The sequence below is a fragment of the Monocercomonoides exilis genome (genome assembly GCF_001643675.1).
Source record: "Monocercomonoides exilis strain PA203 chromosome Unknown scaffold28-1221067, whole genome shotgun sequence".
NCBI classification, from domain to species: Eukaryota; Preaxostyla; order Oxymonadida; family Polymastigidae; genus Monocercomonoides; species Monocercomonoides exilis.
The window spans coordinates 930959-957332 of NW_027150573.1; the positions used below are offsets into that span (position 1 = coordinate 930959).

General features: G+C 44.1%; 2 protein-coding genes across 2 annotated transcripts; one reads left to right on the forward strand and one right to left on the reverse strand.

Annotated features, from left to right (window-relative positions):
• Positions 1-571: 571 nt before the first annotated feature.
• MONOS_10392 (uncharacterized protein) lies at positions 572-4086 on the reverse strand (the record flags this gene model as incomplete). Its single annotated transcript, XM_067862839.1, has 2 exons — positions 572-581; positions 764-4086. 2 exons carry the CDS (start codon positions 4084-4086, stop codon positions 572-574), a joined length of 3333 nt encoding a protein of 1110 aa, XP_067725775.1.
• Positions 4087-4791: 705 nt separating this feature from the next.
• MONOS_10393 (putative Serine/threonine-protein kinase TIO) lies at positions 4792-22948 on the forward strand (the record flags this gene model as incomplete). Its single annotated transcript, XM_067862840.1, has 3 exons — positions 4792-4878; positions 4946-12987; positions 13057-22948. 3 exons carry the CDS (start codon positions 4792-4794, stop codon positions 22799-22801), a joined length of 17874 nt encoding a protein of 5957 aa, XP_067725776.1. The 3' UTR covers positions 22802-22948.
• Positions 22949-26374: the final 3426 nt, after the last annotated feature.

Genomic DNA, 26374 nt, shown 5'->3' on the forward strand with positions numbered 1-26374 from the left:
ATTAGTGACATTCATGCCAGAATTGCATCCTTTCACAATGCTATCGCTGGAAAATTGTAATTTCTCAAATTGTGAATCACCCATAGCAAGCGAAGCACTGCTTGAATTGATATTAAACAAAGAAGATGACGGAAAACTCAGCAAAAATGCAGAAAAATTGCAAATGAAAATTTTTCCTCCACAGATTCGTGCAAATCCATATCCAATTTCTGTTTCGGTGCTTTGTATCCCACACTTGTTAAAATTGAGATTGTCTGAATCAACTCGAAATAAAGATCCTCGACCATTTAACGTTCTGGATAAATTAAACATTATATTATTGAAATATGAAGACGCTTTTGTAATCATCAGCTCATCTTGGACAAGTTCGATTGGTGATATAATAGCAAATCCATTTGAGGAAATGCAGGATGAAGAACTAATTCTCCATTCCTGATCATCAAAAACGAATTCTTCATCAAAAGCAAAAGGCTGAGAAATTAACAAAACGCGAGGCTGTGAACCAAATCGAGATTCTGACGAAATGTTCAATGAACGACATGGATAATTCATAAATCCACAAGCAGAGAAATCAGCACCTTCTGTCCCATTAATGAAAATTGGTAATGATAAATTTTTCAAATAAAGATCAAGTGGAATCAATAAATTTACTCCTGCTGTTTCTCTTTCAATTCCAGAATATGAAAATCTCTCTTCTTCATTTATAGACAAAGCAAAAGAAAACTTATTAACAGCTCTAAATAAATTGTTGGAATTCACAAACACGTTCTTCCCTGCATCGGCTCCGCATTCTTCAAACATCACTTCTTTCAGAAAGAAATCGGAAGCATTTCCAACTAACAATAAACACAGGCCACCTCCGCAACCACCATTTCCTTCTTCGCTCCTTATTGAAGTACAGTTCTTCAACCCTGTTGCTCCATTTCTATAACTTTTAGAATCTTCTTCGTTTTTTGTCTTGACGTTAGACACGTTTCCAATGCTGAACCATGATCCTTCCTTCATCTCAACGCACATTCCTCCTCCATTTCTGCCAATGCATTCACTATTCTCCATCAACCCACCAACAACCTCAAATGAGCATTCACTCTCCAATACACACTCGATTGCTCCTCCATTCTTTTCAAATGAGCTGAAGCCTTTTATGGAACAGTTCACAAGCGAAACACTATTCCCACTGATTGTCGAAAGAAATCGAAAAGAAAGCAGCAGATTCCTCTGTTCCACTTTCTTTCCAGTTATTCTTGAGTTGCTCACGCTCATTGAAGCACTGTTTTGAATATTGATTAGCTCGCAGTTGGCCGTTAAAGACGCTTCATCCATCTCCAATCTGTCAATTATTCCAAAAGTTCTAGCTCCTCCCAGTGAAATAAGAGGAAAGTCAGCCAATGAAATAGAATTTGCGCTAAACTGTGTGATATTAACAGTTCCGCTTGTCACTTCCATGAATGCAAATGAAAGTTCAGTGCCAGTGTTTTTCGTTGAAGCAGAGCATTCCTCCATTGTCAATATTGTTGCGGATTGAACAGAAATAAAAATGTTATGCTTTTGCATTTTTGAGGGCAAAGAAAACAACAACTGTTCAAAAAGAGTTTCTGCTTTGACTTTCACCAATGATAACTCAATCCCATTGTCATCGTCCAGGACAATCCATCCACTTCCTTCGGTCTGTCCTCTTATTGCACATTTGGTAGATTCCATTTTCACTTCATCGGCCATTTTAATCATCCCACTTACACATATATTTATCTCTCCTTCTTTTCTTTCCAATGTATGTTTCAAGGTCAAGCAAGGAAACTCAACAAATCCACAGTACAAGTGATCGAAAGCATCTTCATTGCTCACAACAAGTTCGTCTGGTAATGGGATCAGATACACACACAATGGGATGTTGACTCTTACATCTCCTCCGTCAAACCCTCGTATTTTGTTGAAAGTTGCATTTGAAGCACTAAGAGAAGATATTCTTCCTCCTTTCGCTGTGGATTCCAAATTGGTCGAATCAACAAATATGTCACTCCCCCATCTGGCTTCGTTATCTGTGAACGAGGCAGTGATTGAATAGTCTGCATTTTCTTCTGACACAGTCATAAAAATTCCACCGCCCCTTCCTGCAGTTGTTGAAGCAATGCAGTTGCGAACTGCTGTATTATCAACCTTTAAGCACCCTGCTGAACCTATCTTTATTTTCAATGCTCCTCCTTTCTTTGAAATTGTGCTGCGACATCCATCAATCACACATTTGCTCATTGTTATATCTACAGAACAGTCACTTGAATCCAAGAGTGAGCTCCCATCAGATGCCTTTAAAAATTTGTAAAAAGAACAATTATCAAATTGCAGCGAAGTAATTGTATTTAAAGGAAAATAAAATAAGCTTGTTTTACTGAATGCTTGACCCCATTTCACTTCGTTCATCTTTATTTCCCCAGAATCCAATCTTACAAAAGCTGTTAACATTTGGGTTTTGTTCGAATGCATTGAATCCATTGAAATATTCAATCTTCTTAGCTCCATCAATCCTGTTCCTTTCACTCTGAATAACAAGGAATTTCGACCAGCAACACTCGATGAGTCGTGAATTATACTCATATCAGTCACCGTTTCTGATCCATTCTCAACAGAAAAGAGGTTCAATCCAATGCTTTCAAATTCTGTCTTGGCTATTGTTCCTGAAACAGAATGACCATGAATGATTATTGCTCCACTACTAATTTCAACACATTTGCCTTCTACAACTGTTCCACTCAACACCTTGATTTCATTCACAAATCCAGAAATCATTTGAGTCAGACAATGACTGATAGTGAGGCATGCACAGGATTCATTCAATCCACAGCTATAGGTGTCTTTCGCATAAGGTTGTGTCAATTTGGAGGATACAAACCTGCATTCACCTCCATTATTAGGCAGCCATACGCTTTTATCTCCGTCTGCATAATATCTCACACCTTCTGTTCGTGATGAATAACAAGAAACAATTTGGGAATGTGTGTTGTTATCATAAACAAATATGTCATTGCCATATTGTGCCGTGTTATTGTGGAAAAAGCAAAACCATAAAAGATTTCCATTATACCCATTTGTAAGAATACTTACGGCTCCTCCTTGAAAATTTGAATGGCATCCTTGAAAAAGGCAATTTCTCAAAACAACTTTATCTGTTGCACTCCAACTAATATAACCTCCTCCATCAGAATTTCTGTCATTTCCATTGCAATTGACAAATGAACAATCCAAAATGCAATCTTTCGAATTTATTGTGTTTGATCTCCAAATTCCCAATCCTCCGCCATCATTACCCGACCAACCATCTTTGAACAAGCAGTTCTCAACTAAAACTTGAATTCTCATTCCTTCTAATTCTGCACCGGCTCCTCCATAATTTGTTGATGCAACGCAATAACACTCAACAAATGTGGAATGTTTCACCGTGCATTCTGCAATGTTCAAAGCAAATATTCCCCCTCCTCTTGTCATAGTCGCATTGCATTTCACAAATGAAGAATTCTCAATTGTTAACTTTGCATTAGAATTGTCACGCACATACAGTGCTCCTCCACATGGAGCAGAACATTCATTCCATTCAGCATTCATGAAGCTCTGTGTTTCTGTAGTTGACAGTCTTCCAGTGTTTTTCGCTCTCTGATCCACTCTTTCGTTCCGAATGAATGTACAATTGTTACACATAAATGAATTAGATCCTTCTGTTCCGCTCGCTATCCCTCCCTCAAGCACATTCATTGAATCTTCAATATGACAACTCTCCGTTATACTCATTGTTGTCATCGATTCTTTTTCAGTTTGGACCTTCTCTGCTTCAGAATTTTTTTTTGTGACATTAGCAAATATGCAGTTATTGATGAAATCACACGCTCCGACTCCAGCTCTCAGAAAACTTCCATTCCCACAAAACAAGAAATCTTTCCAAACACAGTTACTCGTAAGTAGGGAAGCAATATCATTGTCGAAGTTGACAATGCTCCTCGAAAATACTCTATTGGAAGATTCTTTAGCAGATGAATTTTTCAAAATTAATGATCCAAAGTTGAAGATAACATTGAATTGATTTTCACTTTTAATCATGAAATGACAGCATATGATTGAAAACGATGATTGTGCGCCAACAAAAAAAGAATAATTGTAACATTGCTGTAAAACCGTTATTGAACATAATTCTATTGATGCATTATGAAAAAAAAGCGTGGAATTTAAAATACTTAATTCCATTCGATAATTGCTCTCATTCGGTAAGTTACCCTGTTGGTTTAAAAATTCTTCTATATGCACAATATGTGCATTAACTACAAAAGCCGTAAGTTGTAAAACAAAAAATAAAACAATAAACATCATTTCTTTTATATGAAAATGGGATAGTCGAAAAAAAAAAACAAAATTTTCTGATTTGCATTGATTGTCATTTAATTTCTTTCTTTCTTTCTCTTTTTTTTTATGAATGCTTGTGTTGAATAAGTTCTGAATGTCATTATTTTTCATTTTCAACAAATTTCAAAAAATAGTGTTCTTATCGTTATGATATTTGTTCATTTTCTTTTTTTTTCTTTTTTTCAATTCCTTCAAAAATATTCTTTTGAAAAAAGAAATACTAACAATATATATATATATATATATTATTGAACAAATAACTTTTGTTCACATGATTAAAAAATGAGATCGTGTAAAACATACTTTGCTATTTGATAAAAATAAAAATAATTTTTTCAACGGCTAAATCATTGCAATAGACATTTATAATAAAATCACAGAAAGGAACTAAAATTGTAGTTTAAGATGGCCTCTTCTATATATCAAAACAGGGAGTCTAATTACAATATCATCCAAATAATTGGTGAGGGCTCTTTTGGTAAAGTATTCCAGGTATCAGTCATTTATTTATTAAATGTTGCGTTTAATTTTGAACATATGAAATGTTTAATTTATTTAGGGAAGATTGAAATACACCGGCAATATTGTGGCAATGAAATATATTTCAAAGTTTGGAACAAAATCAAAAGACACAAAACCATTAGCACAAGAAGTGGATGTTTTAAGATCGCTGTCGCATGAGAATATTATCAAATTTTTGGATTTTTTTGAAACGGATACAGATTTTGTGCTTGTTACTCCCTTTGCTCAAAGTGATCTTTCTAAATTGCTGGATGAAGACAAATCATTTTCAGAATCTGAAATTCGCTGGATTACCAAACAGCTAGTTTTTGCGCTGAAATATATTCACGAGAAGAATGTGATTCACAGAGATTTGAAACCACAAAACATTCTTATTGACTCAACTGGAGTTATAAAATTGTGCGATTTCGGATTTGCGTGTATCATCGAGCAGAAGAACTCAAAAAAGCATTCAATTAAAGGAACTCCACTTTACATGGCACCCGAGATCGCAAACGAGCAAAAATACACATGGAAAGCAGACCTGTGGTCGCTTGGTGCCCTTCTATATGAGCTGTATGTTGGCGAGCCTCCATTCAAAGCAGATAACTTCATATCGCTGCAGCGGAAGCTTAAAGAGGATGAGGTGCAATATCCAGCAACAATGTCTCCCACATTCACATCATTTCTAAAAGGGCTTCTCCAAAAGGATCCAGAAAACCGGTTCCAATGGCCCGAGCTGTTGAACCACCAGTTCGTTGTGATGCAGACAGTCGAGCGGCACACGTTCACCAAGTTCAATCCAGGGCAGAAGTTCCAGCAAGCGTTCAACGATCTGGACAACAACATCCCCATCGCCCACCAGGAGTTCCAGCTGCGCGAGCCTGTGCTGTGGAACCAGCAGGAGGAGACGCTGAATGCGAAGAGGAGGAAACTCCAGGAGTGGCTGAATGAGCGTGCGAAGGAGCGAGGAAAGGAAGGCATCCACATTGAAAAGGGCTCATCTGCTGACAATGATGGTTCATCTGGGAATTCTTTCAGAAGTTCCACAAGTGCTTTCGGAGGAGTATGCTTCGCTGAGTCCAAGACACTGCCACCTCGCCCGTCTTCGCCTGTTGTTTTTCCTTCGCCTGGGAACTCTTCTCATTCTGCACATAAGCAGGCGTTCACATTTTCACCTTTTCTCACAAAAGTTGAGGATGAAGACGACGATGAGGAGGAGGAAGAGGAGGAAGAGACGGAAGAGGAAGAGTTGGAGATTCACGAGGCGTTGAGCAAGCAGCCATCAAAAAAGAAGCTCAAAACCATCGGAGAAGGGCAGAGTGAGGAGCCGAAAAAAGACGAAAAGAAAAGCGAAGAAGAGGAAAAGAAGACGGGATCTACCCTTGCGCCGTTGATGCTGCTTCAGCAGTCAAAACAGCAACCAGCTGCAAATGGGAGGAAAAGGAGCAGTGGCGACATAATACTCGATATCAACATGGCAGACATTGAGAAGAGCACAGACGGAGACGAGAAGGAAGATGGGAAATCTGAAGACAGCACTCAAAAGAAGCCAAGTGGATCAGACTCAGCGAGAGGCTCAAGCAAAACAGACGAGACAAGCAAAAAAGGGGAGTTTGTGGAGGAAGCGCAGAAGTATTCGGAGATGCCGATGATATCTGAGCTGCCTGACTTTACGTGGATTAGGCGGGACCAGCAGAGGAGCAAAGAAGAGAAAGAGGACGAGAGAGAGCGGAGGAGGAGGCTGATGATGGGGCTGTATGACAGCATTGAGAAGGGAAAGTATGATGCGACAAAAGGGATGATGCCAGTAGCAAAGGTGAATGCAGCAGAGTGTACGTCGTTTGTGCCTTTGTCTTATTTGGACTCGTTTGTGCCTGTTGCTGATGTGCAGAAAGAGAAGGAATTGGAAGTGATTGAGGAGATTAACGAGGAAGAGGAAGGAGGAGGAGAAGAAATGAGAGATGAAAATGGAAATGTTGAAAGAGAAGCAAAAAATGGACAAACAAACGATGATGGTTCTGCTTCGACTGAAAATGAAGGAGTAGACACAAATACAGAAGAAGAAAAGAGGAAAGAAGAAAGTGCAAGAAAACGATTTATGATGATTGATGATGAAGATGAGCTTCTTGAACAGATGCTGACAGAATCAGTAGAAGAGGAGGAATCTCAAAAAGGTGAAGACGAAAAAGGAGGAGAGGAAGAAAATGAAGATACAAACAAAGAAGAAGCAGACAACACTGGCTCTTCATCGAAAGATGAGCAGAGCACTTTGATGGAACATGGAGAAATGATGTCAGAGATAGACACTGAAGGAACAAAAACAGAAGACACAGAAATAAATGGCAGAAATAAGGAAGAAGAAGAAGAAGAAGAAGAAGAAGAAGAGAAATGGAACGAAGAAATGGGCAAAAATAATCAGAATGGAGACGACAATGAAAAAATGAAAGGAGAAGGAGAAGAAGCAGAAGATTCGAATCTGACTGAAATCACCCTCAACTTCCACAAGTCAGATGGAGGTGTCATCTCCTTCCAGATTAATCGGAATGCGACTGTGCTGTCTGCAAAGGAGAGGCTGATCGCAGAATTGGAGCAGAGAGAAGAGTTTGCTGGACAAGAGCTGAGCCACGAGCTGGTCATTCTGACGGTGGAGGGGGAGCAGCTGCTGGAGGAGTACACGTTAGAAGAGTACGAGATCGAGAGCGGGACAGTTTTGGGGCTGATTGTGATTCCCAGAGAAGCCTTGATGGACGAAGGGAGGAAGACATACGACACACTCCCTTCGAATGTGCAGAGTGGAGATGTTGCCACACCGTCTGAGGGAGGAGACATGACAAGCACATCGAAGGAAACAGAACAGAAACTGTCTGAAACAGAGGAAAAACAATTGGATGATATTGAAAACAAAACGGGGGATAAGCAGACACAGCTGAGTGTGTCAGACAACAACACGAGTGAACGAACAGAGGACGGCCTTCATCCACAAGAGGAGGGAAAAGCAGAAGAAGAATCACACGAAAGGGAGGCAGAGGAGGAAGAGTTCAGACAGCTGACACATCATGAGTCGCTTCCGGAGCTTCATGTGACAGATGAAGGGAGGTTGCAGCTGAGAGAGAAAGAAGTCTATTCGATTGAGAAGCGACTGAGTATTCAGATAGACATACCAGAGAAAGGGCTCGAGAGGAAAGTGGAGCTGGAGATTGACTATGAGACAGAGGATGGAGGAGAAGCAGAGCAGAATGAAGACAAAGTGACAGAGGCAGAAACTGAAGCAGAAGGAAAAGTGAAGGAGAAGATGATAAAAGGAAGCGAAGGAGACAAACAGACATCAACTGAAAGAACAGAAGAGAATATTGAAAAAGAGTCGCTGATGAGAGAAGAGAAGGAGATAGGGCAGTATTTGGTGGAGGAAGAGGATGATGCAGAAGAAGAGGAGAGTTTTCAGTGGGAAGCAGAAGAGGCAAAGCGGATGATGGCGATGCACCGAGCAGAAAGTGCACTCTATTTTGAGCAGATGAAAGAGGAACAAGAAGAAAAGAGGAGAAGAGAAGAAGAAGAAAGAGAAGAAGGAGAGGAAAGAGGAGAGGAACAAAAGGAAGAGCAAATGCAAAGGCAAAGGCAAGAGCGAGAACAGGAACAAGAACAGGAGATGGAACATGAACCAGAGCAAGAAGAAGATCTGAACAAAGCCGGCAGTTTCAATGCGGCAGAAGGGATGAAGAGGCATGTGAGGAGACACAACTCGAGCGAGTCGAAGCAGACAGCCAGCACAACGTCAAAGGAGCAAGGCGACTCGAAGATGCTTTCAGACAGCGAAGACTTCATGATCAGCATTTCGCGCTCATTCGACACGAACAAGCTGCGCAGCGGGGCGAAAGAAGGGTCAACTGGGAGCACGCCAGGCAACGAGGACAGCCTCTTCAGCAGCAGCAAGAGCGCTGACGAGGACGACACACAGAAAGGAAGCGAATCTGAGCGCACATACACCATCACCACGCTCGAAGGCAAGGAAAGCCCCGCAGATGCCTCGCAGCGGAAGGAGAGTGGGACGCTGAAGAGTTCTGAGGCACTCACGTCTCAAGCAGACACCAGCGACAGCCGCGCCATCTCGTCGCTGGACAGATCGACTGCCACAATCTCCACGGCAGAGTCTGCTGCGTCTACTGCCCCACTCACATCATCCACCCCTTCACTCACTGCTTCTTCCACGTCTACTCTCCCAAAGACTCAGATTGGGATTGCACGTGCAGCTGAGCCTTCTTCTTCCTCCTCCTCTTCTGCTTCTGCTTCTTCATCTTCACCATCTTCTTCTGCTTTCACCTCATTCAGCTCTTCATCCGCCCCGTCAGCTGCAGCCCCTGCAAAGAAAGAGCAAAAAGGGCCTCTTCCTCTTGTCGTCATCCATCCTCCTGTTCTGATGACACAGCCACTATCCAATCAGCAGCCCCAGCTGAAAGAGACACAAACAGCAGCACTTGTCATCCATGAGCCTGTTGATTACACCAACCCTCCACACACATCCCCTCATACCCCTCTCACCAGCTCCCCTGCTGGCACAGGCGCCTTCCCTGTTCTTGAGCCTGCCCAGTCCACCTCACAGCCACTCCTCCAACCTTCTCTCTCTGAAGTCAGCACCTCTTCTTCTTCTGCCTCTTCTTCTTCCTCCTCTTCCTCATCATCGTATCTTCCTCCTTCTCTTGGCCCTTCTTCCGAGTCGACTTATCTCACAGACCCATCACAGCGCTTCGCCCAATCCAAAGCGCCCATCGCCCCACCAGAGCCCATCATTGTCCCTCCTCCACCTGCCACGCGCATTCCGAAGGAGCTGCTGATATACTCACACCGCGTGCTCCATCACATCCAGCCACAGCCACTCTCACAAAAAGCGGATGCAAACGAGCTGTCCTTCTTTGAGCACACGCCACACTCTTCTCCTTCTGCCCATCCGATGCGCCCTGTCCGCGCAGCTGCCAGCACCCGCACGCTCCATCCATCAAGCACTGCATACGCTGAGCGCCCGTCTGTCTCGGCAATGATTCCCATTCAGAGAGAGTTGGATAAGCAGATGAATGAGACATTTGCTATACACGATGTTATATCGCCGGACATGTCTGCAAAAGTGTCGACGATTGTCAGGTCATTCACAAGAGTGCTGCTCAACCCGCAGATCAGCGACAACGATGGCTTCCTTTCTGCTTACATCGTCTATTCTCTTCTCATACGCTCAGGTGTTGTCTCGCTCACTCCTTTCTTCTTCTCCAGAACAAAACCGCTTGCTTTGTTCCCTCATCCACCTAATCTTCTTCCTCTTATTCTTTCTTATTCTCAGAATCCAACATCTTCCTCTGGCTATTCATCATCATCCTCTTCTTCTTCCTCCTCCTCTTTTCGTTTCCCCAGCAGTTTAATCGGCTACTCCTCTTCTCTTTCTCCTCTTCCAGGCAGCACCCCATTTGCTGATGCTTCATACAACCTGCGTGGAAGAGGGAGAGAGAAAGACAAAGAGAAAGAGCTGGAGAAGATGAGAGAGAGAGAGAAAGAGAGGATTTGGCGGACTGAGCGGCCAGATGAGGTGTTGGGGTATCCAGCCATGCCATACGACAACCTGTGGATTGAGTCACCTGTGTTTATAAGCACTTTCCCTTCTTTCTGCTCCCTGCTTCTGCCTTCTCTTCAGTCGTTTCCTCCAAAACTTCCTGTTAACATTTCTTCTGCTTCTTCCTCTTTCTCCTCCTCTTCTTCTTCCTCATCCACATCATCTGCTGCTGGTGCTGCTTCAACACCTTCTTCTCTGTTTGCTCCTCTTCCATTTACTTCAACATCCACTTCTTCTGGCTCCTCTTCTTTCTTTCCTTCTCCCTCTCCTTCTTCATCCACTTCTTCTTCATCTTCCTCCTCCTCCTCTTCTTCCTCACAATACACTGTCCCGTCCATCAGAAATGCTACTCTTCGTCCAATCAACCTCATCACAATGGATTCTTATCCGCTCTCATTAGACATGCCCCCAGGCATCCCCAGCCCCAGCTACTTTTCATCATCTTCTTCCTCATCATCATCATCTTCTTCTTCTACCTCTTCTTCCTCCTCCTCCTCCCACTTTCGCATCCACCCTTCCTTCCTCAACCTCCTCCCGGACACCACCGCCAGCGCCCTTACCTTCCGCACTCTCTTCCCCCCTGTCCTCTTCCCCTCTCCTCCCATCCCCACGTGGCTGGCTGTGCGGTGGGGCGTGTGCCGATGGATGCATCTCTCTGAGGCTGTCCCGCTGATGCTCGCCCTCGCCAACGCCTGTGTCATCAGAGCTTGCACTGTCCATGTCCCTGCTCTTCCTGCCTCTCTCACTGTCCCTTCACTCACTGTGGATGGCATGATGGCTGAGGTCGCTCTGTTTGAAGAGGAGCTGGCGATGTATGCACAGGAAGCAGTAGAATCTTCTTCTTCTTCTTCTTCTTCCTCATCTTCGTCCTCTTCTTCTTCTTCAAGTCAGACTTCCTCTGCCTCTTCTGCTTATTTCCCATCTGTTAACACAACACCCACCAGCCAGTCAAAATTCAGCCAGAACGAAAGCTATTTCTCCAACGAGATCTTTCCAGATGCCAATTCGCAGCATCATCTCTCTCCACTCGATCTCTCCTCCTTCTCTCCCATCTTCCCCCATCTCTTCAATAACAACAACACATCCTCTTCTTCCTCTTCCTCTTCATCCTTCAAGCACTCCTCCTCCTCCTCCTCCTCCTTCCACTCTCCCTCTCCTCCTCCTCAAGTCGCTACCTCTGCCTCAGCCTCCACCCTTTCCCTGCGTCCACAGCCATCCTCTTTCAGTACTCCTCTGCGCTCCTCTTCTCTCCGCCAGTCGCTCTCTCTCCTCTCCATCGACTGGTTCGAAGTCGGCCGTCTCTTCCTCACAGCCATCCATGGCTGCACACACCTCATCCGCACTTTTGGATGCTGCTCACGTGCTCTCTATTCCTCCATCATCGGCTCCTTTTGGAACGGCACATTTCGTCCTCAATGGGCATATCGTCCTTCATCATCATCCTCTTCTTCTGGCTCTTCTTCTTCTTCTTCAGCGCCTTCCTCAGCCACATCACGCAAAACCCTCAAAAAGTCCTCATCTTCTACCACATCTGCCTCTGCTGGCATGGTCGATGCTCCTTCTGCCTCCACTGCCCAGCTGCCAGATGTCTCAGAGAAAGAAAACGCTCCTTTTGAAGAAGAAGTCTGGCTGAATGAACTTGTGCAGCTTGTCGCGCCTTTCTTTGCGACCTTCTTCCAATGCCCAGATGAGCATCAAACCTCTCCTCGTCCATTCTGCTCCTCCTGCTTCTCTTTGGAGCACCCTCACTCTCTCTTCCACCTCAACATCCCCGTTGCTTTCTCTCCTTATGTCACATCGCCTGCTTCCCAGCTCTCTCCCACATCGCCCTGCGACTCTTCTTCTTCTTCTTCTTCTTCTTCTTCTTCTTCTTCTTCTTCTTCTTCTTCTTCTTCTTCTTCTTCTCGTCTCCCTCCTGTCTACTCTCAAATCCTCTCCTCTCTTTCTGAAGACCCCTCTGTCAAGCACACCACACGCCCCACCAGCTTCCTCCGCTGGCACCACATCCTCTCCTTCGTGTTCCCCTTCCTCTCGTTCTGCCCCTGCTGCTCTGTTCTCCCCCGCAACACCATCACGCACATCCTCTTTGCTGCTCGAATGACTCACAGAAAGATGGTCAGAGAAGCTGAGCAGATGGCTGCAATTGCTGCTATGTCTGCTGATCAGGGCTCTTCCTCTGCATCTTTGCAGTCTTCTTCGTCTTCTTCTGTCTCATCTTCTTCTTCGTCTTCGTATGTTTGTGCTTCTTCTTCATATTATTATCCTCCTTTTGCCCCTTCTTCCTTCACAGCCATTTCACCTGGTTCTTCTTCTTCCTCCTCCTCCTCATCTTCTTCTTCCTCTTTCAGCTCCTTCACTCCATCCATCTCTCCTGTCTATTCCGTCGCAGATGTGCCCTCTGAACGGGAATTAGTGAAGAAATATGCTGAGCTTGTGTCTGACATCCAGAAAGCTGCCATCGACTGCCTCAACACCGTCATCGAGTCTGTCGAGTCACTCGGCCAGTCTGCCTCTCTCTCTTCAGTCACACGCAACCTGTTTGTGAAAGCAGTCATTACACACACTTCAATCAGCGCCCAGCAGGCTAATGCTCCGCTCACTCCTGTTAACCACCTCGCTTTTCTGTCTGCTGCCAAGTATCTGCCACACGATGCACCAAAAGGATCAACAAAAAGACTGCTGCAGATCAGCACCTCTCCCAGCGATGCCTCTGCAGACAACGACTTCTCAGCCAGAAACCACACATTCTCACCCACAGGGCAGATGGACACAGCGCCTGCCTTTTTGGACCCACCGAAGACGCCTCGTGGGATGGGCGCATCTCAACAGCAGCTGCGCCACGACTCACGTTCAGGCAGAGGAGGAGTGCGGGTGAGGGGCAGCGATGTCTGCATGCATCTGAAAGCGCCTCATCGCGTGCTCCTCTCCACACCACTCAACATCGTCCAGCACATCACACGAGAGCTGCTACCTTGTCTGGGCGCTGTTCTGTTTGGCGGCCGGTCGCGTTGGGGTGCCACTCATCTGTCTGACGGGCTGTGCTGTGTGCTGCATGGGGTAGGGGAGTGCAGCTGTGTGAGAGAGTGGAAGTCTCCGATGAAGAGGGGGATGACTTCAGAAGACGTAGATTTCATCTACTTGTTTGAAGGAGGGAACAACGTGGGCACACACACAACTCTCAATGGAGATGCCCAGGGAGCTTCTTCGTCTTCTTCGGTGGGCGTGTCGCAGCTGGACCAGTCTACACAGAACTTGTCCATTCAAGAGACTGAGCTATCTACGCAGCACAGCACTAGCATCAGTGCACAGTCGTTAACAACAGACAAATACTTGGATGCCCATCCAGCACAGCAAAAGGGGAATGCATCAGCAACTCCTTCTTCTTATATGAATCCTCATGCCCAGCTGCCAACGGTACCGTCAATGCCTGATCTCCCTTCTGCAGACAATCCTGATCAGGCAACCATTTTCGACCCACCCGCAATCACACAGCAAAAGCCTTCTAATTCCTCCTCTTCCTCTTCTTCGAATTCCAGTCTGACTTCGAACTCGCCTATCTTTCCTGCAATGCACCAGCCTTTGGGCTTCCGGCAGATATCGAGTGCAGCCGTCGCTTCTTCTTCCACCACGCTGACAATCGATCCGAAGAGGCCTCGCTCACACATCCTGGCAAAGACGTACAGAAACATGCGTCTCCACATCCATCTGATTCTGTCAACTCCGCCTCTTCCTGTGCTGCCTGGGAAGTTTGTGCACGGTCTCCTATGCACAACGTCATCAGTTGTGATTTCGCTGCTTTCGTGGCTCCTGTTTCCTTCCATTCAGCCCATCTTCGAGAATGTAGACACACTTTTCGCAGGAGAGACAAGAGGCGCCTGGGAAAAGAACAAAGAATCCATTGCATCAAAGGAAGGAACCAAGTCAACCAAACGAGAAAAGCCCAGTGGACATCTGTATCCCACATACCGTTCGGCATCATCCTCTTCTTCATCTCAATCTCAGTCCCAGTCTGACTCGAAGTCTTCCTCTCCATATGGCTTTGATCCCTATCAGGCACCGCAGTGGTACTCGTGCAGCCGCTCAAGCTCCATCCCACACATGCCAATTGTAGAGTCCTACATGCAGACATCGAGGGATGTGCTAAACAGCCATCTGCCTCCGTCTGCTGTTCCACCTGCTGCTCAGCAGCGCTTGTCCTTCCCAACAAGCCTGCATGAGCTGGACACGACGACAACGTTGATGGTGATCTCACTGATGAACAGCGAGTTCTTCAACTACGGCATTGTGAATTCTGTGAAGCTGGAGCAACAGACGAGCCAGACGCGGATGATTCTGGTGGAACCGCAGCTGTCACACTTCCACAACAGCATCCAGATGAACTACGAGGCGCAGTCACGCACCATCCACGAGCACGTGCCCAGCACAGCGAAGGAGCTGGAGGAGTCGCTTGAGGCAGATGAGGATGACTATCCGTACTTACCCCATGTTATCTCTTTCATCATCGAGTGCTTCCTTCAGGGCATGTTCTATGTGTACGAGACAAACCGTGCATCACCAGCATTCACATGCAGACACGGGATGTTTGTATCGATCTGCCGTGTTCTGCTGTGGGTGATGAAGATATCTGACTCACATGACATCCAACTGCACATCGATGGAGCAGACACACTCACTCCGAGCGATGTGAGGCTGGTGGATTTGATGGCAGCACTTCTGCTTATACCACTCTCCACAGTTATTGCCAGGCAGGACATGATGATTGGACTGCTATCGAAGAGAATCCTTGCGCGCTACTTGACTGAATCCACAGCTGACTCGTCTCTTCTCGATGTCTCCACATCTTCTCCTCCTCACTCTTCGGTGGGACTCGATGAAGGCTCATCTCCAAATGCTTATTTGAATGCTGAGCGCACTTCATCATTCGAAAAAGCGTATGAAAAGATGTTCCCTCAGAACTCGAATACAACGCCTAGATTGGGCTTTGGCGGATTGCCAAGCTCAAGAAAGAGGAGCGGAGTGGAAGAAGGAAGGAGGAAAGGAAGTGAAATGAAAAGAAGAGAGAGAGATGTGCTGAACAGCCCTCTGCTTGTGATTCTGGCCGGGTTGCTTGATTTGGAGCTTGAGTGCCTGTCTGTCTGCCCGTACATCAATCAGAGAGGAGGAAATGTTCATCTGCTGGAAGGCGGGCAATGCTTCATTCCTGATCAGACAAGCGACATGAATTTGAGAGAGCTTCTGCCAGACAGCTCGATGCACAACAGAAACAACATCTTCGGCGTGATGAATGTGGAGCATCACATTGTGCTTATCATTGCACTGTATGGAGTGTTGACAGAGGTTTCGACAAGCAGCGGAAGCAGAACTTACATGATGAATGAAGCAATTGCAACATTAGAGAAGCAGTCAATTCTGCCCTCATCAGCTTCAACACCGGGTATTCCTTCACCAGATTCCTCTGCTTCCTCAATCCCATCTGCCATTCATCCTTCTTTGCTGGCCTCGTCAAAGAACTTCATTCACATCTCTGCTGAGCAGTCATCCGTCCGTGCCAAAAAGCGCAAACACTCTCCAGCATTGATTAGACTCCGCTTTATTATGCTTCGTCTGTCTATGAACTGCAATCTATTTGAGCCAGTCATCACGTTCCCGCCTTCTCCTTTTGACAGAACAGCTCCAACAGCGGCAGCTGGCGGATCCTCCATCGAATTTGGCATGCCATCATCTCTGAGAGAAGAAGACGAAGCTCCCACAAATCGATCCAAAAACCCCAAATGGGTACCAACCTTCCAATCTCTTGCCAGCAATTCCTCAGAAGTGGACAATCAAAACTCTGCATATTCGGCCTCAAAGCTTTCCAGACTCGACATTAACCGGCCGGAGCCACTGTTGCACGTTTTGCGGCCAGGTGAGGAAGATGGAAAAGGAGCGAATGGCAGAGGCAACACAGCAGAACATAAGCTGCCACAGGAAGTGACTGTGCCAATGCCAACATCGACGATGCAGCACTGGCGCGATGTATTTGCAGAGCAAGTGCGTCTTTCGATCTTCTCGCTGCCAGCACACATGCTGCGTCTGACGTCCATTCTGTCGCTTTGGATACCCCACGAATATCCCCACTCGCCAATGGTGTCTGCCTTTATCTGCATGCACAACACGTCTCTGATCATGAACGATCCGCTCCAGACAGTCCTATCATTCGTCAGGCACCACACTCCCTGGACACCCCGTCAGTCGCTTGCCATTTACACAGAAGACTACCGACGAGTGCGCGTTGTGCCGACATTCTTTGAGATGTACTACGAGAACATCGGCGGGGCACACGGAAGCTCGTGGCTCAAGTTTGCACAGCAGCTTCCGCTGGACCTGCTCGACCCGTCGACTGCGAAGGAGATCAAGCGAAAGCTGTCGCCAAAGACGATGTATGAAGTGGCACGTGAGCAGAACGCACGAGGAAGTGGGCAGATTGATCCAGAGATGGCAAGTGAGGAGAGCAAGCATCTGTATCATGTTGTGTTCAGATGGGGGTTGCCTTTCCCTGCGTCGCTGGTCAAAACGAAAAAGAGGATGCCTCCAAAGCAGTTCAATTCAGCCATTGCAGTCACTTCATCGACAACTGCCAACAAGTCGATCTCGGCGTTTCTGAAGGGATCGCAGATGAACTCACCAGCGGATGTTTCGTCGCCCTCGAGAGTTTCTTCTCTGAAGGCTGACTCATCAGAAGATTATTTCATTGGCAAAAAAGAGAGACACAGCAAATCACGCAATATTTCTCAAACAGGAATTTTTGATCCAATCACACAAAACTCGCTGAATGAAGAGAAAAAGCATCAGAGTTCCCATTCTCTCACAGACTGCCTTCTTCCTCATTGGGATCAGACCAGTGCTGCACTGGCTGGGCATCTGTTCCGCCATCACCAGAACACTGTGTCTGCATTGCTGTGCAGCTTCTTCGCTTTCACTGAGGCCATGTGCTATTCCTCTGACGACACAACAGGTGACTCAACAGCGTTCGACCTGCCAAAGCCGTCGAAGCTGATGCACGCTGAAACATCGCTGCTTCCAGGTAGCATCGCAGCAGTGATGCCATCAGAGGCCTCTTCGAAGTTTGCCAATGTTTCATCGCCTGTCATGCCTTCTGCTGGTTCGTCTGCTGAGCAGCCACAGATTGTGCTCACCACTCGCGATTCGCTGGTTGTTGCGCCTGTACAGGTGAACACATTCAATGTATTTGGCGGGACAAACAGAATGAGAGATATTCTGTCTGGCTGGTGGTCGCTTTCTGTTCCACGGTTGTTGAACCCAGCCAACAAAGCACAGCTTCTGATGGGACGTTCTTCGCCTCCGATTGTCAGAGAATCGCCAATGCCTCTTCTGCCCCCGAGCTCCTCTCCATTCCCACACAGCTACCAACAGAAGAATCTGAACCAGAATGTATCATCAGGAACAGCAGCTGGTTCAAAGGGAATGGCTGGCAGTGCAGACAAACCAGGGGAAACAGAAGAAGGACGATGGCTTTGGAGTGGCACTCTTTCTGGGCTGCCGCTTCTTCCTGTGTGGAGTGTTTCAGGCAACATGTTCCCGTTGAAGCACACTTCAACATCCACATCAACTCCTGTCTTTACCACTTCCACAGCTGAGTCTGCTGCTTCATCATCTACCAATTCTTCTTCGTCCCAGCGTTCTGTTGTGTTTAATCCTCGTGCTATTCGTGTTGCACAGGCTGATCTCCTGTCTGTCTTCCAGTTTCTGTCGCACTGCAAGTCACTCACTTCGCAGCTGAACTACGAATTGGAGGAGATTGTCAACTCGTCTTCTGGATCGAGTCTACTTCCTTCTTCAATCGGCTTTCTTTCTGGCATTCCTCTGTTCTTTTCTTTTCCTTTCATCCACTTCTCCACATACATCCGAAATGTTGTCACAACATCGCATGTTCAGCAGTCTGCCTCGCGAATGCATCTATCAGCCATCCCAACTTCCGGTGAAGATCCATTTGACCAGATGCCGTATGTGCATCCGTTGTCTCCACCTCCTTGCTCTCCTTCTTCGCTCACAGCATCCTACTTCGAGAAAGGCCAAGCGGATGCCTGGGAGCACAGCAACGAAGAGGTTGCGCAGAGGCAAAAGAGACTCTATCTGATGCAAGGCCCACCGAACAAGAAGCTGTTCCCGCACTTTATCTCTTCCCATTTCTCGGTGCATTCAGACACTCCTGTTCTGAGGATGGTTGTGTCATCGCATGCATGTTCAGACACTTCTCCCAACTCAAAGGAGCTTTTGATGCGCCAACCGCATCTGATGCCTCGAGCCAATCGCAAAGAGCTGTTTGTTGGATTCGGAAGCAAACCATTCTCTTTGACGCTCGACTCATCGTTGCAGTCAACGGAACATTCAGAGTCTACCTTGTCTTCGTCTGGAAATCCTTATCAAAGCAATGCAGCTGCGCCGATGGTGAATGAAGTGTCACCGTTTCCTGACACACTCAGCGACACTGGCAATCCTGTCTGGCTGGTCGATATTCTCGTGTGGTTGGGATATGCCATCTCATCACCACCACCTGTGAGTTACGGCTTTGGAGGTGGGATTACTCCTCTTTCAATGCCGAACTGCATCTCGTCAGGATTAGCTTATTCTCCAGTTGAATATGCGCTCTCCTTCTTTGCCAGAGTGACACGTGAAGTGCTGATTCATCTGCAGCGCGATCCACAGACAATTGAAGAGCAGGCAGCGTCATACATGAAGCTGGACACTGAGCATGGCATTGTCGTCCCTCCTTCGTCGCATTCACGCTCATCATCACCTCAGTCGCTGAGCAGACACCAATCAATGAGAGAAGAGTTCACCAGAGGCAGAACGGGCAGAAGGAGAGATGCAGCAGTACAGGACACTTCTCCGCAAAGAAACCAAATTTCGAAGGAATCACGCGATGACAGCGAGTCTGGTGCAATGACAAGAGGAAGGAATCTCTCGCCAATTGTTCAGTCTCCACTGCGAAACAGTCAGAAGAACAGAAGCAGAAGCAGCAGTGCTGACTCTCCTTGTGATCTGCTTGGAGCCGCTGATCTGAAGCAGAAGCAGATGGTTGATGCATTTGCTGGGCAGAGCATCCACAACGCAGCATCTGCTCTGTTTGCTGTATCCAACGAAGACTTCGACCAGAGCTTTTATCTTCTTCATCGAAGGCCTGCTTTTGTTCGTCCGCCACCAAGTGTGTCCATTCCTCATTCATCGCGACTGATGCTCGACTGGTTTGGTTCTCATTTTCTGTACAATGCAGCGCTGCCGTCTGTGCAGAAGTCTGTAGCATCTCCTGTTGCGTCTTCTGTGCCAGCGGGTGAGTTCTTCCCTGCTGTGCATCAGTTGGAAGGGCGCGATCGGAACATTCTCCCAATTCAAGCACGCAACGCCCTTTCCTTCTCTCGCTCGCACGAAGAGCTGGCAACTGAGCGGAACAACGTTCTTTATCTGGCATCACCAGCACAGTTTGTCACTGTCCCGCTGCTTCTTGCCAATCCATACAGTTTTCATGCGTCTATCATGCTTTTCCTCCTCAACGGCACATCGCTTTGGGGCACTCTCATTTCTCTCATCGATCCTGCTGTGTTTTCTGTTTGTCCTTCTCCTCTCTCCTTTTCTGTGCGTCCGCCGCTCTGCTCGTATTCTCCTGTGAACAGAAAGACTCAGCCATTCTCTATTTTGATGATGACTGACCTGCACAACATCGACAAGACTGCACGTGCACAGATGGCTGATGCTGCTAAGCTTCCATTATCATCTTCTGCTCCAAACGAGCTGACCATTAAGATACCGTCTGTGAACTCGAGAGAGGCACAGCTATCAAGTGGATGGGGCGGTGGAGGATCGCCTTGGAGTCGTTCATCAATGGGGGAGCAACGGTCGCGTCTACGTGCTTCTCCTGTGAAGCCCTCTTCCATTCCAGCCAAGCCGCTCTTTGCCCACTTTCCGCACCGCCACTCGCCTTCTTCTGCGAGTGTGGATCTGTTCTCCTTCATCGCAGCTGTTGGCGCCTCCCGCTTTGAAGTGCTGTCTGTGCGATCCTTCTTTTCAGTGCTGCTAATTATGGAGTATGTGCTTGAGGCTGCGACTAAGCTGTCTCGCATAAGCGTCGAATTCAACGGTATCTTCCGCTCAGCAGTCGCAACAGCTGCTTTCCAAAAAAGGACTCAAAAGCTGAATTCCCAGCTTTCGCAGTTCGGTGCATCACAATTGCACTCCTCTGTTTCAGCACAGCAGCAGTCTAATCAGCCTGGCACTTCTTTGACGCTTCCAGTCATCCATCCGCCTTCAATGCTTCCATCTGCTCAGCCCGTCCAGAACTCCTCATCATCTGAGCCATATCTTTCGTTGGTTCAGCCTGCTCCCTCGCTTCATTCACTGAGTGTTGCCTTTCCAGTGGCTGATCCTTACTGGCCATCGTCTTTGTCCTTCTTCATCCACAACAATGGCCACACGCTCCATGTACTCTCACAGCTGCTCCGCCCAACAGCCACAGACGATGCGCTTCGGTGGAAGTATCCGCAGAGCTTGATGGGGTCGTGGTCGATCTTTGCAGAAAGGCAGAGGAAGGAGATTCAGTCTGTGTGGCCACTGCTGATCAACAAAGTTTGGGATCTCATCAGTATTCCTTTGATGGCAAAGCAGAACGAGCTCATGCTGAACAGTAGTGTTTCGATCAGAGTGGAGAAGACGGGGACGTATCAGGACTACGGGCCATCGATGAAAACACCTCTTGTTTCTTCCGCTTCTGGAGAGATACACAACAGCCCATCGTTTTTGCATCACAAAAGCTTCCTTCTTCCACATTTAAATTCTGCTTCTATTCAATCTTCTTCCCTATCATCGTCATCATCATCTTCTTCTTCTACATCTTCTTCCTTGTCAATTCCGCCTTTATCAAAATACACGCAAGAGCAAAAGATTCTGTTGGACAGAAAAGTAATGATTGATCAAGAACGTATTTGGATGCTTGAATACAAGCTGACACATTCCATTGAGAACAAAGGGAAATCCATCATTCCCGACAACCACTACCTCTCATCTGTGCGTGTCCTCTCTGACAACGGAGTCATTGAGAGCGTTGTCAACACGCTGCGCACTTTCGTGAGAAAGTCTAAATCTCCCAGCGCTTTTCTCCTCCGCTCCACAATCTATTCGCCATTCAGCCTATCGGACTCTTCAGAACAGCAAATAGATTCTTCAACTTCTCCAACAAGCGACGAAGAAGGAGAACCACAAGAGACATCAGTGCCAGCTGAGCAGGCGCTGCTTTCTGGAGGACAGATTAACTCAGCTGAAGTCGATAAGCAACCAGCACAAAAGACAGTGAGAGAGGAATCAAAGTATAACAATGAACTTAACCGAATGCCGCTTCCTACCAAGATTATTGAGTTTGAGGTGATTATTCCAATACATGGTGGACTGTCATTGACGCAGTTTGACATGCTCACATCTATCCTGACATTCCTCGTGATGCTAATTCCACACAACCGCCTGGCGAAACGAATTGCTCGGCTCGACATTGCAGAGCTGCTGCTAAACAGCACAACTTTTGTTTCATCTCTTCTGCTTTCGAATTCTGGCACTCATTATCCGCTCATTCCTCCATACGATCTGATTGGCTGTGCTAATTCTGCTTTTGCCACTTCGCGAATGGTTGAGATTCCTTCCTCTTCCTCCTCCTCCTCCTCTTCTTCTTCTTATGTGGGAGCGCCAGACACTTCAGCTACTTCTCCTAGTTCCATTGCACCATCTTCACAGTCTGCTCACACTTCATCTCTCAGATCATTACCAACATATCAACCGAGCCCTGCTCTGAACTCTCCTTCTTATCCAACCCATCTCCGCACAAATGACACCGAGCAGAAGGAGAGCAGCGACATCTTCTTTGAAGTCTTTACGCCACCTCAGTCGTCTTCCATCCCCTCTGCCGTGGCAATAGCTACGCCTCAGATGGGAACACCCCCCACATCACTGATAATCGACAACCCGCCGTTTCTGATATTCTTCCGTCTGTCTTCTTGTCTTTCGCAATGTCTGACTCTCTTAAACTTAATAGCAACTTACAACCCCAGCATCATTCATTATTTGACTACTCAGTCTTATTTTCCTTATCTTCTGATTACGCTTGCATGCGTTCCTGTTTATTCTCCTTCTTCTCCGTTGGACAATACTCTTATTCCTTTTCGATCTGTCAATCTTCGCGGATCTGCACTTCAACTGGCTGTAACTCTTTCTAAGAGCTGCTCCATCCTTCATCAGTTTTGCAAGAAACTATTACAATTTAAGAAGGTTGTTCAATGAGAAGGAAAATGCAAGTATTTATTTTTACACACATGTTGTTATATAATTGGGCATTTTATGAAATTTGCCTTTGGTTTTCACCTGGTTGTAATTTCACTTCAATTTTTTGTTTGTAAAGTTATACAAAATAAATCTATCTATGTACAAGGAAGGTACTTTCTTTTAATAAAAAGTATTCGGATAAAAAAAATAGATAGTAATAAATGCAATAGAGTTTATTTCAAATGAATTGTGAATTCTGATAATTTTCTCCACACTTTATACACTTTTGGACATTAGAAAACAAAACGCGTTCAAGTTTTTTTCACTTAATTTTAATAACGGAAGTTCCATTTTTTGATTCTGTTAATATTCCGTGGGAAACATCTCACGAAATGATACATACAAGTAATAAAATAAAGTAGTTATTTTGTGAAAAATTTTCACAAAAATATAATTTTTTTTTCTAATTCCGAAGAATCTCCTGTTCCAGCTCCAAATAGATCAAAATCCAAACTATCTGATTTATATTATCTTTCTTCAGCATCTTCTTCATCTTGAATTCCCAAAATATCATTAATATCAGGAATTTCTTCGTTTTCATCAATTCCATCATCATCAATTTCCAATTCAAATTCATCTTCAGATTGAACATTTATAGCTTTTTCCATGAATTTTCCGTTGGATAGCAAACCTGATCTTTTCACAATGAACGTTGCAAGCACTCCAGGAATAAATCGCTATCTCACTTCATATCTTGGGGAAAATGATCGCAAATGTGCCCACATTCCTTCTGTAGCATTCGTATTGGCTTTCGTAACAGTATCAATGTTATGAAGTTTGTGGCAGACGGTTTCGTGTGTATAACCAATTCCTCCTCAAAAAGTGTTAGCTTTCCACTCGTCGCTGATAATTGTTGTTCCTTCTTTGATTTAATTTTTAATTATAGGGATCAAAGTCTCTTTATTTCGATTTGGTTCAATGACCACAAATTTTTTTCCTAATTCTTCTTTGCCTTTTCGTTCGACAGCTCCATATATGGGTAATTCTTTTTGAAAAGTCGCAAATGTTTAATTTTCAAAGAAATCAAAAATTTCATATCTTGACCAAATTTCGGTTCCCGCTCATGCAACTTCACAGGAATGTGTTAAATAGCATTGTCAAAATTTATCCTCCACATTGGTGAAGTCACATGAGAGGGGTTTGAAATTAGATCAAGATATGAAATATTTGATTTCTTTGAAAATTGAACATTTGCGACTTTTCAAAAAGAATTACCCATATCCACATCAATTTTTTCTGCTTTCCTAATTCAAAAAATTGTTATATTCAATGAGAACAAATTCATATTAATGATCACAGTATTATTTATTGACTTATAAACCTTTTTTGTATTTCTATCTCCTTCATGCCGCTTCATCGATTTCTTCTCTTTTGCCAGTCCCTTCAATTTTTATTTCTGTAATTTAAGAAATTTAACGCAGTCGACGTTGCAACGCTAGTCCAGTATCCAATCGTCATTTGAGATTCATTGAGCATCATCCCGATTTGCCAATCTTTGATTTCCAGCCAAAACATCGAAAGGATCATCAACACTGTTGAAATCGGTAATTTTGAAGACTCTAAAGTTGCATTTTTTAAGCAGGAAACACTTTTCTTGTCCTTTGGACGCTTCAGGATTCTAGAATGTCCCCTTCCTTTATTGATATATTTTGCTTTTTTGCAGTGCTGGCAAACTGCAAATACCTCAGAAAAATGTTGTTATATCCATTTCCAAGATGATTCTTCAGATGAAAATGTCTCATAAAGTGCTTGGCATTCCTTTTTGAAACGTTTTTTCCAAGAAATCAAATTATTTGTCGAAAAAAATATTTGTGATAATACCTATTTTTGATGTTATATAAATATGTTATATTTCCTTCTTAATCCAGTGGATGCAAAGAACAGACATAGAACATGTGTGATAATTTTTGATATCGTATTTTTCCATGCAAAAAATTCGGTTCGAAAATATCCCTTGAATATCAACAAAAGAATACTGAAAAGTGAAAAGGCTTTAAGAAATATTTCTTTTGCTTTATTTGAGCTTTTACATTTGTTTTGACAGCAGTTAAGAAAATTTAAGGCATATGAATACAAAATCTCTTCCCCAAAACAAACAACGTTTGAAAAACCGATATTAAAAAATTAGTTATGATTTCAAAAATAATCACCCACATAATATATTTTATTTCTCAGAATCAATAGATCGCAAGAATGCTTGAAAGAATCAATAATATTGGGAATGCTTATTTTAAACTTTGTCAGTTCGTTACTTTTTTTTTCACAATTATTTCACTTATGAATAAAACAGGTTTTCCGCAATAAAAAAATGCATCTGAACCTCCACCGATAATAAGAATAATTATGTGGACAAATAATCTTTGTTTCCAAAAAGAAAAACTAATTGTTTGCAAGGAAATTGAAAAAATGAATTAAATAAAAAAAACTTTCAATAAAAACACAAACAAATTTTGTGAATTGTCAACTTTTTAATGGGACTTTTTCCTTTATTGGCTCTTTTTTTGTTTATGCATGCCAATCATTCAATAAAGCAAGATGGACCTCAACACTCGGATGAGGGTGTTTATCAAACGAGCACATTAAATTTCTGGTTTGTTTTATAAATTTTGTATATTTTTCGTAGAGATATGGGACGAAATTTTTTGCTTTATGAAATTTGTTCCACTCAATAATTTCTTTTATTTTTCTCAATTAAAACAATTTTCTGTATTTTTTGCATGGGAATACAAGACTTATTATGATATAATTTCAGAAAAAGTTTGGAACAAATCTTTTTTTTTTTTTTTTTTTTTTTTTTTTTTTTTTTCACAAAACCTGAAATTTTATCCCATATAGCAATTTTTATTTATTTTGAAGTGACTTTTTTCAGCCGAAGATGTATTTCACAAATTTTTGAAATATATTTTTTAAAACTACTAGCATTTTCCATTTAATATTCAAAATCTTAAGTTTAACAACTTGTTTTTTCTTGATTTTTTCACATTTCATTTTTTTATCAACATGCGAACACAAATTTGAAAATTTCTTTGTTATTAAAATGAAGTGTTAAAAATAATAATTTGATATGAAAAATGCACACTCTTATGAAGAAGTGTGGTAAATGTTGAACATCAAATTTTTCTATTTGCATCAAACAAGTGAATGGTCACAACATTGAATGATCTGCGACCATGCTTATTTTGTTTTAATGAGTTTGATGCAAATAGAAAAATTTGATGTTCAACATTTACCACACTTCTTCATGAGTGCATATCAAATTATTATTTTAACACTTCATTTTAATAACAAAGAAATTTTCATGTTGAGTGTGAAAATTGTTAAAAATGCTAGTAGTAATTTTGTGAAATCTCTGAAAAATATACAAAATATAATAAGTCTCCCATGCAAAAATTTTTAATGAGAAAAATAAAAGAAATCAATCCAGTGTTGAAAATTTCATTGAATGATTGGCATGCATAAACAAAAAAAGAGCCAATAAAGGAAAAAGTCCCATTAAAAAGTTGACGCTATTCATTATTTCAAAACAAAACG